Source organism: Mytilus californianus, unplaced genomic scaffold (assembly GCF_021869535.1).
Source record: "Mytilus californianus isolate M0D057914Y unplaced genomic scaffold, xbMytCali1.0.p SCAF_15, whole genome shotgun sequence".
Classification (NCBI taxonomy): Eukaryota; Metazoa; Mollusca; class Bivalvia; order Mytilida; family Mytilidae; genus Mytilus; species Mytilus californianus.
Window position 1 is genome coordinate 13,072,562 of NW_026262637.1, and position 17,695 is coordinate 13,090,256.

At 32.0% G+C, this 17,695-nt stretch overlaps 1 protein-coding gene across 1 annotated transcript; it reads left to right on the plus strand.

The window, feature by feature from the left end:
* The first annotated feature begins 1,244 nt into the window (after nucleotides 1-1,244).
* On the plus strand, nucleotides 1,245-13,806 carry LOC127725440 (uncharacterized). Its single transcript, XM_052232400.1, has 6 exons — nucleotides 1,245-1,369; nucleotides 3,634-3,675; nucleotides 5,436-5,789; nucleotides 6,681-6,944; nucleotides 11,870-11,966; nucleotides 12,905-13,806. The coding sequence occupies exons 1-6, from the start codon at nucleotides 1,315-1,317 to the stop codon at nucleotides 13,206-13,208; spliced, it is 1,116 nt and encodes a 371-aa protein (XP_052088360.1). The 5' UTR covers nucleotides 1,245-1,314; the 3' UTR covers nucleotides 13,209-13,806.
* Nucleotides 13,807-17,695: the final 3,889 nt, after the last annotated feature.

Below are 17,695 nucleotides of genomic sequence, written 5' to 3' on the forward strand. Positions count from 1 at the left end.
TCATTTGGACTCTGTTGGAAAGTTGTATCATTGAAAATCAAACCAAATCTCCTCGTTTTTTATATTTTATCTAACATGTTTCATACGTAAATGATAAAAATATAATCAAGCGTCCAGGCAATAAATAGGTGGAAACAAGTGAAAACCATCATTGCAGATCGAAACTTACATAAATACTCTTACCTCAGTATGATGACCGTAACCTATTAATTACATAATTTCCTGTGTGATTTAACACATGAGACACCCATGTAGACACATCCGACAGATACAAACTTGACCGTAGATCATTTGATAATATCCCTAGATAACATGTATGTACATGTAACTTAGTATTATAGGCACTATACCAATAAAATGTTCTTGATTGAATGATTGCTGATAATGTCTAGTGATAAATGTTTCACACAAAGTTAAGACTAATAGTTGTTGCAGTAGTTTTCTAGCATTTTTAATGAAAAGCTGTCATTTAATCATTACTAAATGACGCCATAATTATACCTAATAATCTGAGCAGTGTGCATTGCACACTGTGTGAATGCATGAGGATATTTTTTTCTAGTGGCATATAATTCACTAAGTTCTGTCATATTTCAAATGAAGAACAAAAACAAATCATGTGCCTACCAACAGCATGTACAAGCTTTAGTTTATACTATGGTAATGTGTTCTCAGACAATTAAACATAATTTGCTGCTAAAAGACTGTGCCTTGGCTATACGCATATCTTTACGGAAATACGTCTCCATAGGGATATGTGAATACACATGCCGTGTACTACTTGTCCCATAGTACTTTAGCAAGCATTTTCCGAGCGGTATAACCTAATTTGATTTTTGTTACGTGGTACCGCATTAGATAAGATCTAGGTGGGCATAGACCGACGTGAAATAGAGCTGCTGAGCAATCAAGATGAGATATATTCATCGTTAAGGTACAATGACACTCTTACCTCTCAGGAAAAACATATATTTTGGCATGAAAAATTATCATATTAACAAAACGTGATCCAAAATGGACTCGTATTGTTCAAAATGTTTAATAATCGAATTGATATCTTTGGTAGCTGATTTCTCTTTTTGTATCAGGTTCATCTTGCATGACATCTTTATGAATGATTAATTTCTGTTTATATTTGATGTAGTTGTGTGTAATTCATTTCAAACAAATTGTTCAATAATATTTAAATCAAGGTAATATAACTATAAATAGTTTCATTATTAATTGTAATTTAAACCGGTTTTCAAACATTGCAGCTTTGTCTAACTTCCTTCTATTCGTTTGAAATAAAATTGATTTGATGCTAATACTGATATGAAGACGATTGAGTTATCTGTACCTTTGCTTGTTATGTATATTGTTATTTTAGGTAAGTAGAGTACAATCTATTTATTAAAAAAACGCCTTGCTATATACGAAATTCAGACCGAAAGGCAATTTCTTGCTGTATTTACAAATGCAAATTCCCGTTAATTTCATTCATTAGGTAGGCATAATGGAATATTATAACTGTACACTGCAAAGTACGACATCTTTGCATTGCGCAGGAATCGGTAGCAACATTTGTAGTGACGTTGATCACTGTGTTGGTACAATTTCCATTTTACTGTGTCCATGGTGTATCATAACTGAAAACAGTATGTCGACGCTGGAGTTGACTGGTCAGGTCAATACAATATGGTAATTTTTATATTGAATTAGGTATAACAGGCTTATAAATAGTGAAAAATAACAATTGAAAAATAAAAAATCCAACATTATAATACTCGATTATTCTATTTTTACGCAAAAACGTCATGTCAAAGACCAGAATGTTGTGTGGATATATCGTATTTTTTCTCCGGTCGTCATAAAACTTAACATGAATACTAGTATTACTTGTGTTACAGTTATTTTTGTGCTGTTAAAGCAAATCTTGTCACTACAACCGAAAACGGGAAAAGTAGCAATTTTCAAAACGGTCCATGGTAAAACAAGGTACAAAAACATGAGGTTTGTGTAATGATAATGTGAAATAGGGAAAAAAACAAGGAAATATTATATTGTTGGTATGAAAAAAGTACAAAACAATGTATTCCCAGTTCATGGTATTTTTATGCCGAAGACATTAGTATTGTTACCACACAATGATTTCCAAAAATATAGCCACTTGTCACAACGTAAAAAAGAACGAACCATTTTTCAATCGAGATTTCAAACGGCTGTATGTCAAATAAGCATGGTCAGATTTTATGAGCAAACGATATCAATGATACGAGTTGATCACATTAGTTTTAAAAAAGTTCTGTCGGAATCAACCAAGCAATAGACTATTTTTATACATGTATAGCGACTATTGACTCCGGATTATTTATTTTTTCGACAGTACCCTTTTTTTATACTCTGTGGTAGGATATCCTGGTTATCAGTCAGGTTTTTTCAAACGGAAAGAAGGATACTTGTTGATAAAAGTTCCAGTTTTGAAGAGGATCGAAATATTTTACTTCCTTTTTGGAAATTTAGAAGCCAACTATTTACTCTTATAGCCTTTTTGTCCTCTGAAAGAAAAACCCCAACAAACCATACGGAATTCGGGGAGGATTTGCACTAATGACCAATTTTTAGTTATTTATTTTGGATTTTACTTGTTTTGCAGTATCCCATACATGTATTTTAAAGGAAAAGCGGTCAAATTCGTGAAACTTTTAATGGAATATCTTATTTTACTTAGGGTGAATGTACATTTTTCTTAAACTTTTCTAATGCAATAGTTGAGCAATTGTCATATATATTCACTTGTTAAAACGAAATTGCATGTGATATTTTAATGCTGGTAATGATTCTTTTGAATTGTCTATGCTTGTTTTAGACAAGAGGCGAACTTTTTCACGGCAATTTTTATCTGAATTTGAATATTTCTAAATTTCTTTTTTTTTAATAATTGTTGTAGTTTATTTAGCTTATTTCACTGTCTGTACAAATTATGAATGTACCTCAAAGGGCAATTAAATTCCACATGTCGGGAATACAATGCAGTACATGAAATCGTTGCAGTGATGAATTTACTTTCCATTCTGGTTCATATAATATTAATGCAAGATTCCTTTGTCTTGGTATGTATGCTTACCATTATGGATCACCTGCTATCACTCCATTCTGGACGAGAGTTCATATTGCTCAACTTTTTTGATCAGTATTGTCTCTAGTTTTAAAATGTTATATATTTTGTGAACGACTTTTTCTAGTTTTGAATCGTTGTCTCGTTCTTGTATTACATGATGTTTTTGTGTGTTTTGTTCCTTTTTCTACTGAACCCTGTCGGTACTCTACATTTTCTTTTTATCTGGCCTATAAATAAAATTTGATCTTTTTTTAATTTATAAAATGCTTGAAACATGCAATCAAAATGTATTGGTGTTTTCAACTGATAATTAAGAGATCAACATGAAAAATTTCAATCTAAACATTTATTTGAAAACTAGAAAAGAAATATTGTCAAAAAATACCATAGAGGAGATGGTGGAACCAGATGGTTGATGTAGTACTTTATTGCCGGTGTGTGTTGATGTCAAGTAGTTGAACACTTTCCACAGGAAGTAAATCTGTCTTTAATTTAATTGTTTTTCCAGCAGACAATTTATATTTTTATTTTAGATACTGCAGGAGAGCCTTGTTCTACAGCTTACAATTTACCAGGTTAATATACTTCATGACGTTTCTTATATAAAAAAAAAACGTTTTAAATAGACTTCTGTTATCATGAAGCTTCGTTTCTTTCCATCGAAAATAAAATTTACAAGAACAAAACAAAAAGATTTTTTTTAGAGAATCGAAGATCGACAGAGCATAACCAACGTTAATGAGCTTCACGGGGATGCATACAGTGATGTAATATAAATTGCAGTAAAACACATTAAAGAGATTAACCCGCTTTCGATGAATATTAAAAGATTCATTAAAAATCCTTTTAAATAAGCTTTCTTGACCTAGTCGCTTTATTTGATTGATATAAACCTTTCGAGACATTGGTATAAAGGTAATAACACACAGAATTAAAAGGATAGTTCTGTTTAAAAGTTAATATTTTCTAGTGTTTCATCAAACATTTGATTATTCTTCTATTACTATTAGTATTTAAGATCCATACCCGTCAAGTTATCCGAAGGGGGTAGTGCACTCCATCTGCCCGTCCGTAATCGACGTTTCTGTACTTTTTTCTGTAAAAGAGGGAATGGTGCAATGATAAATCATAAGTTACTTTAAAACAGAAAACGTCCAGGCCGAAAAAAAAAACCGATAAAAAGAGAAACATCAGTTCACAAAACACTCGACAGAATACTAACCATTGATTCTACGAGCCTCACATTAAACCGGTATGCAGTGAAGTGGTCCAGAGGAATGAGCAGTTTCTGTAAAAGGTATTTTCCTAATAAAATTAACGGTACCAATTTTCCGGCACCAGATGAAAAAATAATGTATCTTCCAATCTATAGTTATGCCTGAAGGAGAAATATTTTTAACTTAGGTATGATTTCAAAGATTTTATAACAGCAAATGTCAATAAAACAACATATAAGTCATTTCATAAGGATGTTACAGATCACGTTTGGTGTCTGTTTCCAGTTGAGCAATTTTTGAGGAAGTTGTGGCAATATGATATAGAAATTTGCTTAAAAATACCAGTTTTGTTCACTTCTTTGTGTAATGCCCTAATAAATTATTAGATATTAAGTATAGATAAAAGTTTGCCTGGGACTAGTTGTTTTGTTCGATATATTGTCCCTTGAACACAGATGATAGGTATAAAATACAAGTTTCTAAGAACAAAATATCTTGATTTCACTAAGAATTAAGTTAAGCTGACAATTATTGAAAAAATCTGCAACTTGTATAAATATTCTGACCCGATTAATAATAACATTGAAAGACATGACTACGTCATCAGTATGTTCCTTTCTCAATAAGAATTGAACATTCCTTCAAATAGTTCTCTATTGAATTTTAATCTCATATAAGTATTACTCATACCCAATGTTCTATTGAATTCCGAAGGGGACCTTTTACTGCTTATGCAATGCCATGATAATGATTTCTTTCATTTTCAATTAAATTTTAGAGAACTGCTGCTTATGAAGCACTTCTGGTTAAAAAAAATTCAAGTATAAGTACGTTGTTTGAATTACAAGTTAACGTGAAAAATTTCACACGAATTCAGATGTGCATACATTTGTAAATTACGACAGTTTTATATTTAATTTTGTGACTGCTCTCTATGTTTTGTTCTCAGAAGATAACATACTTGTCATTTGTTAAACCTTTCCTTAGAAATAACTATAAATATGTTTCGAAATGTAAAGAAAAGCAAGTGTGAAAACACGTTTGATATGAAAGGGTCATTATTATAAATAACCACTGTGGATAACTTGGTTCAAGTTATGTTATCTCTCTCATTTCAGTTGTCAATATATGCACAGACGACACTACAATCCAGGATGCTAGCAATACAGTTATAATAAAAGCTGATTTAAGACAAAACTGTACATGTAAACTATCTGTAATCAATCAAGATAAAGCAGTTATAGTAAATTTTCAAAGATATAATCAGGAGACTAGTTCTAGTCCGTCACACTACGGTTGTGGTTTGATACTGACGTTTGGTAGTATCGAAAGTATTTGGGAGGCTCAATGCATAGTTGATGATAGTATTTTTTTATATACATTAGCAATCAATGGTGAAATGACAATTAGGTCATTGACTGTAAATGGAACGTTGAAAAAAAATGAAGGATATTGTATTGAAATAAGAAACGGTATATATTAGTTGTAATTTTGAAAATTAAGATTTTTTTTTTTGTCATTTTAGAACCTTCAATATTTTGTGTTTCATCTTTACGCGGGAGAAGATTGCTCTTGAAAACCAAATTTAAATTACAGGATGAAGCTGTAGCTTAACATAACAGTAAACATTGTATATAAATAAGGGATGAACAATGCACCTAGCTGCAAGATTTACACAAAAATATATGCATTGAAAAGTCAGAAGAACCCACCACAATACAAATCAATAGTTGTTATTTTTTTTACTTTAAATCTTTTACCAAAATTCAAACCTGGATTTGTCACTATCCGCCAATTGATACTTTTATGTCGACCTTTAACCTTACTGCCTAGTATTTTTAAGATCATGGACAGGACTTGATGTTCGGAAATATTAGGCAATGACGTGACGTCATGTATCAATGCAGCAACGTCATGTGATCAAGTCCATCCACATCAATTTATCAATGAAATGCACGCGTCTTCATTCAGAAAACCGAACAAATACCCTAACGTTTTGCACGCATACAAGTAGTTTTACTAGGTACTTCATTTTGCTTCATATTCTCAACCAAAAAAACATACAATTAACACAAATTGCCGATAAAAAGAATAAAGGCATTTTATTTTTTGATACTGACTTCATCAGCTCGAACATCAGCTCGCCATAGCGGGCTCGCTTGATATTCTTGCTGATAAAGTCAGTATCAAAAACAAAAAATGCCATAATTCTATATAACTTTCCAACGTTTAAATGAAAATGCGTTTTGTAACAAGAACATAACTGAAACTTTTTCTTGAATCAGTATGAACTATATATCCATTTTGTTGTCTTTGCATACACGATATAAAATTGATCGCCATTATATGTTTTTGATTCACAGTAGTACATGATGATTCATTGGGAAACAAACTCAACTTAACGTGTGGTATTGGCAGCACTACTGCATATTCAACCACAGCTGCAATTGCAAAAACAACAAGATCGTCGACTGATGTAACAAATCAACTACCATTGATGACAACAAGAAGGACAGAACACCAATTAACAACATCACTTGAATCTGATGAATTTATCTCTGCAACTGTTACAAGTACAGATGTTCCTCAGAACACAAAACTTACAAATCAACAACAAAAAGATAAAGGTAACTGGTTGCACAATCTAATGATAGATTTTCCTATCTAAGTCACTTTGAGTATAAGACTTAAACTACAAGTGTGACATATCACATTGAAGCGTCAGTAGCAATCAATAAAACCGTACGTTCATCTCCACAGATGATAATTTTATATCAATTTGTTTAATTATATTTAACTTTTATTTGAATTTTGTTCCCTTTATTCATTACTTTATAAGATTGCTCGCTTCAAAGTTTCCGTCTGGTATATATCTATTTTGCTTGACCTCATTTCCATGGTTCGGCAACTGATTTAAAAACTTTACCTTTATAATTATATCTGACATATGGTTCCTTTCAAGGGTTGATGTCTGCCGGACAGTTTTTACTTGTTCTAAGCCTCATTGTGTGGATTTATAATCTCGGTCCGTTTTTCGTAGTCAACATTCGTATCTCAGACACTTAAAACAATAGGTAAACTATATATCTATGTAATGATTGTAATGTGTATGTGACGGTCTCTCAGGGTTCATCTGACATTGACCTCATTTGAGTGGATGATTGGTAAATGTTAAATAATTCACGGTAAGATCAATTTCTCAAATAATTTCAACAGTAGGTCAACTAAATTTGGTTTATGGAACGATTGTAAATTTCTGGAAGTGTCCATATGGCAAAGTTTATTGCATCCTGATATCATATTGATATTCATTGTTCAATGTTAAGTTTTATACATAGCTGGGTCATCAAAATGTTCGACTAAACATCTTTCTAAAGTACTGACTACTTTTCTTTCTACAGTTAAAGATGGGCTTCAAAAATATAGTGATGAGATATATTCTACCAGTGGTGTAAACAAGATGTGGATTCTCAAACATTCGAAAGATCTACTGCTTAATCTTCGATCACAATCTTTGAAATTTTGCAGCAACATAAAGACTTTTGATTTTTCTACACTTTACACTACTATTCCCCATGCTCAGTTGTAAGATCGACTCCACCATCTCATTAAACAGAGCTTTTTTCTATAAAAATGGGAATCGTTGATACAAATTTCTTGTTTTGGGTTACAATAATTCATATTTTGTAAAGAACCACACTGAATCTACCAGAAAATATACTGAAGATGATATTATCAAAATGCTGAACTTTTTGATCGACAATATATTTGTTGAGTTTGGAGGATTGGTATTTCAACAGACAGTCGGTATTCTAATGGGTACTAATTGTGCACCCCTACTGGCCGATCTGTTTTTGTACTCGTATGAAGCAGAATTCATTCAACACCTTCTAAAAGACAAAAAAAAACACCTTGCGAAATTCTTTAATTTTACTTTCAGATATATTGATGATGTCCTATCATTGAATAACCCATATTTCTGCCAAAACTTACATCTCATATATCCCAGTGAACTTGAAATTTAGGATACTACTGATACTAGAAGGACTGCTTCATACCTTGATCTTTTCCTCAATATTGACACAGATGGACGACTTCACACGAAAATCTATGATAAACGGGACAATTTCAACTTCCCAATTATCAATTTCCCATTTCTCAGCAGTAACATACCCGCTGCTCCTTCGTATGGTGTTTACATATCTCAGTTGATACGTTATGCTCGTGCTTATTCACACTATACGGACTTCATATACAGGAGTGTGCTCCTAACGCAGAAACTGCTCCAACAAAGTTATGAGGAGGACCTTTTAAGTACCGAACGTGACTTATTCCCGATTGTGACTGTTTTGCTGAGTGTGAGTTCGCATTGCTATAAGACGTGTCACGGTATTTTTCTATCCAAAATCCATGTATTTAGTTTTTATGTTATATTTGTTATTCTCATCGGATTTTGTCAAATGTCTTATCGTTTGTAGTTGTAAATCTTATTTTTTTTTCTGTTCTACTCGTGTGTTTAATTAATCACCCAATTCATTTATAAGAATTTAGTTTGGGTCAACTAAATTTATACGATGTATTTGGTTTACAGTTTGATTTAGAAGAAATACTGACATAGCTTGATAATGCAATTAATTATCTAATTACTACCACAATTTTATATTAATAAGTATTGTAATTTTCATTGTTATTAATACATGTTATATCAGTATTACAAACCTAATCTTGAACTCTATCCTATTTTTTTGGAGGAAATTTATAGAAATTTAAATGAGACGTCACATTGTGCGTCGATTTCTTCGGCTAACATATAATACGTTGTTCGACTGTGCCTTTTTTATGTGCTGATTTAGGTTGTTTTATGTATTCGTTTTTATTCTGTAGTTAGTCACCACATCGGTGTTAACATGTATATCTATTATATAGTCATTTTTATAAATTTACTGTTTGCAAAAGTATGAATTATTCTAAATGCTAAGGATTTTCTTATCCCAGGCATATAACCTTATCCGTATTTGGCACAACATTTTGGAACTTTTGGTCCTCAACGCTCTTCAACTTTGTACTTGTTTTGGCTTTCGAACTTTTTTTATCTGAGCGTCACTGATGGGTCTTATGTAGACGTAACGCGCGTTGGCGTATTAAGTTATAAGCCTGGTACCTTTTGATAGCTATTATTTGTGTGTGTCTCTGTCCTGTATGTTCTCCCATTTTATTTGTATTGTAGTCCTGTTATGTAATCTTGTCATTTTAATGTTATATTTAACATTGCCATACAAGCGGGAGGTTTGGCTAGCCACAAAACCAGGTTCAACCCACCATTTTTTCTTAAAATGTCCTGTACCAAGTCAGGAAAATGGCCATTGTTATATTATAGTTCGTTTCTGTGTGTGTTGCTTTTAAGTGTTGAGCTTCTGTTGTGTCGTTGTTCGCCTCTTATATTTCATGTGTTTCCCTCAGTTTTAGTTTGTAATCCGAATTTGTTTTTTTTCTTTATCGATTTATGAATTTCGAATTCACAATTTGTTAAAGTCCTTTTTGCTTATCTGATGCACTATAAATATTTTGTATTGTCGTATTAAATGAAGATAACACCAGAAATACAACGCGTTTTGTTCGCACTGACACCGATATCGTAATTCCTCGACTATTTGTTATATATAGTATATCTCTATGCCGATAACTGTCGAAGGTACACTGTCTACGAATACACATCGAAAATTCTAATTGTTAAACCGTACATTAATTATATACCTAGTAGTAATACCAATATAATTCCCCGAACAAAGTTCTTAAAACTATACTAATGTCTCGGGTTGATACGGGTGTGATATTGAAAAAAACATATGATATTTATCAACTGTGTTTGGTAAAATTGGATCATATGCAGAAAAATGATCAATGTCATTAATTTCTAAAATAATAGGAATAAAAGTAAAGTCAGATTTCAACATGGTTGATTGATTAATATTTTTCTCTTATATTGAATTAAACCTTCCACTTTCAAAGGATTTCTTCAAACACCTTTTTCATTGTTATTATCAAGCATTATAAAATATTGACAATTATAGCTAGTAAACTTGAAATCTATACTGATTCGAACGCAATATTTTCAGCATTTGTTATTTAAAAACAATTAAATTCTTCAAGTATTTAAAGAAACAAATCGCAAGCATAAAGAGGTTATTGTTTGCCAACAGTGAAAACATATATGTCAATGACAAATCCTAACAAATATCAAATTGTAAGACTATTCAATGTGTGACATCTATTCTAAAATAAAAGGCAACAGAAGGATACCGCTGTTCAAAAGTCATAAATCGATCGTGAGAAATTAAATCCGGGTTACAAACTAAAACTGAGGGAAACACATCAACTATAAGAGGAAAACAACCGAACAACAGAAACACTGAAATGCAACAAAAACAAACGCCAACATACATAGATACGAAATTTAATAACAACTGCCATATTCCTGACTTGGTACAGGACATTTTAAGAAAAAATGGTGGGTTGAACCTGGTTTTATGGCTAGCCAAACCTTCCGCTTATATGGCAATGTTAAAAATACCGCTAAAATGACAACATTACGTGACAGGAATACAGTACAGATAAATGCAAGAACACTCAGGACAGAGAAATACATAAATAAATAATACAATAGTACATTTCATCTTGTAAACCACAGAATAACAACGAACACCTAAACTAAATTTACGACAGAACACAAATACAGCACAATAGATTTATGAACTGTGCGTCGCACGAATGTATCAACGCCACAAAAAGTGACATTTATTATTATTTATGAAAAATTACATAAAAAGCGATATTAAAATTCATAATTTCTCCAGACAAGATTACTTTGGCTGTATTTGGCAAAACCTTTCGGAACTTGGGTCCTCAATGCACTTCAACTTCGTACTCTTTTTGCCTTACTTAACTTTTTTGATTCGACCATCACCGAAGAGTCTTCTGTAGACAAAACGCGCGTCTAGCGTAGAAAAAATTAAATCCGGGTATCTATGATGAGTTTATTCATGATTCAATGACAAACTGACGTCTTTGCAAAAAAAAAAGAAAAAAAAAAAGAAAAAAAATATTTAAATGTATATGTGAGATCCTTTATTTCAAGTTCGATGGGATAGAACCGTTCAGCATAGTCACCATACTTTGAATTATCTAGTGAGCGGAAATTATCTATTTAGTGGAAACTGAAAATTAAGAGATAATGCTAACTTCTTTTCATTCTTCCTGAGAATCTCCTGTAAGAAGTCTGCTTCATATGATTTAGTTACATTGAGTCGCATATAACTTAATGGTTGTAATCTTTTATCCTTTTCAATAACACAATCAATCCAAGGATTTGTCTTTTGAATCTAACATCATTTTGAAATCATTGTTTCTTCTAATCACATATATATTTAAATATGGAGTTATTCGATTGTCTTTCAACTACATCTGTTTACGTTTTTTCCTTACCCCCACGTCAGGAGGGAAGGGTAATAACAATGAACAAATATTGCTTTGAATGGATTGCAAAATTTTGTAGGTATTGATGATACAGCATTATACGTATTGATATCAGTAACAGTGTTCGGAGTTGCTACAGTACTCATCGTAACAATAATAGTTTTATATTATAGAAGGTTAGTATAAACACTTTGTTATTTCCACGTCGAATATCGATATATTTGCACCTGACGTTTGATCATTTGTGCCCCAATACGTCTAGATACATTTGACCCAACGAGGTGTTCAAAACTCATTTAACCGATATTATATCTACATGTGCTGATTATCGTACTGCATCTAAATACACAAATGTTTATAAAACGTAATTGTAACTAATCTGAAAATGAATGAACACTTTATAAATTACCTGCGACCGAAGCACTTTAATGTATTATAAGCCCAGTATATTTAATGAGTTTTGCCTTTACCAAGAAAGCGCAAGTCAAAATATGTAAGTTCCAAGGCTGTATATATATACCTTAATGCGAAAGGAGCTATGACATAGGAACATAAAAGATAGCGTAATTCATCAAGGAAAACTGTGTATAAGAGAGTGAGAACATTAGTTTCTTATGATTTCTCAATTTGCAAACGGGGAATTTACGAAAAGTATGTTATACATCATGTCCTTTTGGACCAACAATTCCTCCAGCAAGCCAACGTAAAAAAAGCATTTGGTATACAGTGTGGAAAGACAAAAAGTCTAAATATTTTGTAAATTTTAGATGCGGTACATAAACTTGATGAGTTTTTTCAAAAAATATTATGAACATAAATGAATTCTATATCAAGAAAACATGAATTCTGATGGAAATAACAATTATAATGATTTTCAACTTCGTACTTTGTTTGGCCTTTTTAACTTTTATGATTCGAGCGTCACTACTTTTGTAGACAAAACGCACGTATTTGCGAACAAAATTTCAATTCTGGTATCTATGATGAGTTCATTTATTTACACCAATTATTGACAAATATTCAACCAATAAATATCTTGCAATTTTAAACAGATTTTCTTTATACTATCAATAGATATATGAGTACCAAATTAGTTATTTCATGTGTTATATAGGTTCCGAATATTGACGCAGTGTAGGAACAGGACATGTTCAGGATCAAATACCGTTTATGATACACTGAGTTTACCTTCATCAGTAAATGGAGCAGACAATACCAGTATTAGTAATAATTATAGTTCTTTAAACATAAATGATTCTCTGTATTCATGTGATAATAGAAGATTAGATGGAACGCAAAACATTCCATTATTTACAATCAGTACAGTGCAGGGAAACAGCACAAATGTCTCGGAAAATGAAAGGAATTACGAAAATACAAATAAAAGTAGAAGCGAATACGCAAACCTCGTTTTGTAGAAACAATAGGATATTCTTTATTATTACGGCCTCAAAAAGTCTAATAAAATATTCATAAAGAATGAACATTGTAGTATCTGCTATTTATAAAATGATTTGCAATATATGAACGTGTTTCCTCTATCACCAATCAACTTATATAAAACAATTTACGACAATTGGTAACAGAATCTTGCCCATCTGACAATAATCAATAAGTAATGCAGCCAAAGGATATAAAATGAATTTAAGATGTTTTCGTTTCTGATAAGAAGTGGGAAGAAGACACGGATACACTTATAAAGAAATTAGACACCGCCGTGATATGTAAATGCCATTGCAGAGAATACAAACAGACTTCTATGCTTGTTAGAAAAAAACCTGATTAGATATAACAACGTTGATTCCAACAAAAAGACAATTAAACTTGTAATCCGATTGCACGGAATTGAGCCACCTTCTATGGTATTTGACCAATAGTCGACAAACTGGTAGACTTACAGAAATAATTGTCCTACTTACGTAATTGCAGTCACAATTTGAATGAACTACTTTGATATTATGATTTACTTATGATTATGATGAACTTTTGGAACAACATGCAGAATAAATCGCAAAAAACCCGTCTTATTTCTCATAAGAGGAGCAATATACATACATTACATAATTTTTTCTGAACACAATTAACGTACTAGTACTTTGCCCTTTTCATTAACCTGCATCATTACATGTCTCCTTTAGAACTTCATATGGCAATGTTGACCGCATGTGGTTTAACCTTTCGTATCAGAATATTTCTTGCAATATAATTCTCCAATACATTAACGGTAACAATTGTTAGCTGATTTTGACAATTTATCTCTCTTCAGTGATGTTCAAGATTAAATGCTTTAAAATCCAACACCTTATACAAACATTGAAGAACTGGTATAACAAACAAACATACAAACACCACACCATAAGCAAAGGCTAACCCCTCATGCTTCAATACATAATATATCCCCAGTTTTAAAATGTATGGTGTCAAGTCCCCGGTTTTAAAATTCATTCGTTTCAACGATGTATACATATGTGTGTGGATTAGCAGAAAAACAAAGCCCTCCCAACAAAATGAAGAAAACATCACTTTTGTAATCAAATGAAGAAGAATGCGTAGAACCTTCTCAAAAACATAAATAAAATATGCCTAGTTTCACTTTCAGATGTATTGATGAAGCTTGTCATTCAAAAATACATAGTTCAGTGGGTACTTGTATCTCCTAGTATGAAGTGAACTTAAGATTCAGCATACTACCGAATCGGAGAGGTCTGCTTCATATCTTGATTTTTCCTCTAAATATTGAAGTATATGGACAATAGAATTTATGACAAACGTGATGATTTCAGTTTTCCAATTGACAACTTCCTATTGTTAATTAATGGAATACCCTCTCGTCCATCGATTGACTTTACGTATAATTCAATCATTTAACGTGTCACTGGTAAAATACGACAGTGTAAAGATATAGTACTGTGACTTCATATCTTTCCTGTTCTGTGAATAACACTTAAGGAAAAAGTTACGAGTCCCTTAAGTATACATCATACAGAAACAACGAAAACAAACCCGAAAAGTATACAATGTAACACAGAGATGTGAATTTGATAGCAAAACAAATCGTTTAACAGAAACGATATTGACCAGAGCTCGAAGCATAAAAAGGAACAATGTGTGAATTCTGATTCTTCTATTCGTGATCTGTTGAGTGCTAAACCACTCCATGTCAAACAATTAGCAAACTCGAAAATATATAATCTCAAATATATAAGAGTTGGACTTTAATCTACCTAAAGCTCGAATCTTTTGATATGAATAATGTTTTAATTGCATGTAGTAGCTGACAACTGTATCCGTATGGAGTCCCTAGTGTGACAGTATTTGCTTTAAGTTAGCTGAAAATCTGAAAAGCTCTGTGATATTGGCAACCAAAAAAGGATAGTTAGATCTTCGACATATCACGTTCATATGGCAAAAATTATTACTAGACTAAGTCTAAATAAGTAAGTAATACCACCTTGGTGTAAAAATGTCATAGTGAATTAGTTTTTACATAATGACTATAAAACCAGCAAAGGTCATGATTTCTTATAACAATATTTTAATATTTTGAACTAACTATCAGTAACTTCGAGAACTCTCAGATCCGTCCTTTGGGTCTTTTTTGTTTTGTTTTTTGGGATGTATAAATATCTCCCACGTCCGATCTGTGTTTTCGTCAGATGTTTTTCTGCTTTATATCGATATGATTAGTTAAGTCCTTTTCATCTGATTTTTTAGTTTGTTCTTATGGTATACTGTTACATAACTGTCCAACGTTAGAGGGAGGGTTGACACCCTCAAACATGTTGAACCCAGCCACATTCTTTATGTGCCTGTCCCAAGTCAAGAGCCTGTAAATGAGTAGTTGTAGTTTTTTGCTGGTTCTCGTATTTGTTTTTCGTTTATTGTTTTGCAAAGTTTGTTCTTGTGTTGTGCAGCTACACCACTGTCCCAGGTTAAGGGCAGGATTGGTGCATTCTTTAACCCCGCCATATTCTATATAAGACTGTTGCAAGTCAGTCAGGAGCCTTTTACTAAGTGGTTGTCGTTAGTTAATGTCTTTTATATCTGTTTTTCGTAAATTGTTTTATTATGAATTAGGCTGTTAGTTTTCTCAATTGATATTTTTTATGTCGGGGCCTTTTATAGCGGACTTAACAGTATTAGTTCTTCATTGGCGAAGGCCTAAAGGTTGCCTATAATTACTTACATCCAATTCATGTGAACTTTGGTGGACTATATTTATATGTATATCTCTTTGAGGGTTCCGTGTGTGGGTGTTGCATGACAAAATGTTTGTACCTATCCAATATACCCTCATATTGTCCAGTGGCAATCTAAATGTCCCGACTATCATCCCGAAAGGCCTCTATTACTGAACCTACCTATTGTATGTATTATTAACATGTTCTCGTCCTGAACATGCATGCAATATATCCCGCTGGACGTTAAGCAAGCAACCATCAATCAATCATATTGGCTATGTTTAACTGTTTTATCCCTAATTTCAATAAAAGGGATGCCTTGTCAAATCCTGTATACAAGGTAACATGGGTAATGTTTGTAACAGCTTATTGTGCAATTTAAAGGGGGGAAAACAATTGATAAAAACTTGACAGATCATTGAAGTACCGGAGATATAATGTTAAAATTGCAGTTATATAACTGTATTGAGTTAATTCTTTTCAGAACGATAGGTCTTTCTGTTGAAGAAAAACGCAGACGATACCAAGTTTCAATCAAATGTGCTTCAAGGCATACAATAATTACCTGCATTAAGCCATTATTTATCCTGATTAGAATGTAAACAAACTACAGTGTACTAAAACATTTAATTCGTTTGAACGCTATAGAGGGGTCTTGTCAATTGTGGTTGTACTGTACAATTCACCATCTTGAACAGTCTTTAAGGGTTTAAGGCAGAAAAAAATATTCTCTCCTACGTTGATGAGACTGAAATACACGAAGACATTGTTAATGAATAGTTTAACTTTGAATTTCGTAACAAATAATGTGAAGTTTTGTTAGTTTATCTCTACAGTTAAGAGGCATTATATGAGATACATTTAATAATGCAAAACTTTTCAAAACACTTTTAATCAATCCCAAATTGATCACATTCGTGTGTAGGATGATTCACACTATATTAGAAATCGTATTATGACGATTGATGTCAGTATTGCGTGTTACATCTATATTACTATTTTGTGCACTTTTCGTGTCAGTTCTTGATTTTTTGTTACATTTATAAATACCCTTTACTACCTTAGATGACGACATATTTACAGTTTCGGTAGAAAAACATCCACGTACATTAAAAGGAAGAGTAATGAAATGATACGTTTTAATTGCGATGTGTCTCAACCTGAAAATAAGAAGTGTCCATTTGAAAGCAAAAAAATATCCAAACTAAGAAATTATCAACACGAAACTCACAACCATCATATCGTAGGATTTTTTTAGAAATTAATATATATTAATATTTTGTCAGAAAACTTAATTAATATGTAAGATGAATCTCATGTGAGACATAACATTTTTATATTTACATGATAAATCAATAGAGATTTAAATTTAAAACGTAGCGGATATCTCATTTCAGGTGCATTTTAATGATATTCATTTCAACTTAATTAAACCAAAAAACAGTACACCAATTTAATTGCAAAAGATCCACACTCCGACAATTAATGTCACCATAAGTCAGAACACTTGTAAGTCAAACATTTAATATTTACATTGAGGAGCTGATAAAAATCTGAAAGGACCATAAGATATACCAAACCTGCACTTATAAATGATTTAATCTCTGTTCATGAATACACTTTATGCGTGTTATTAATTTAAAATATTCATGTTAATTGGAAATCAATATAAAAGAACTATAAATAGTTTAAATTGTTGAATAAACTTGTATATAACCGGTTTT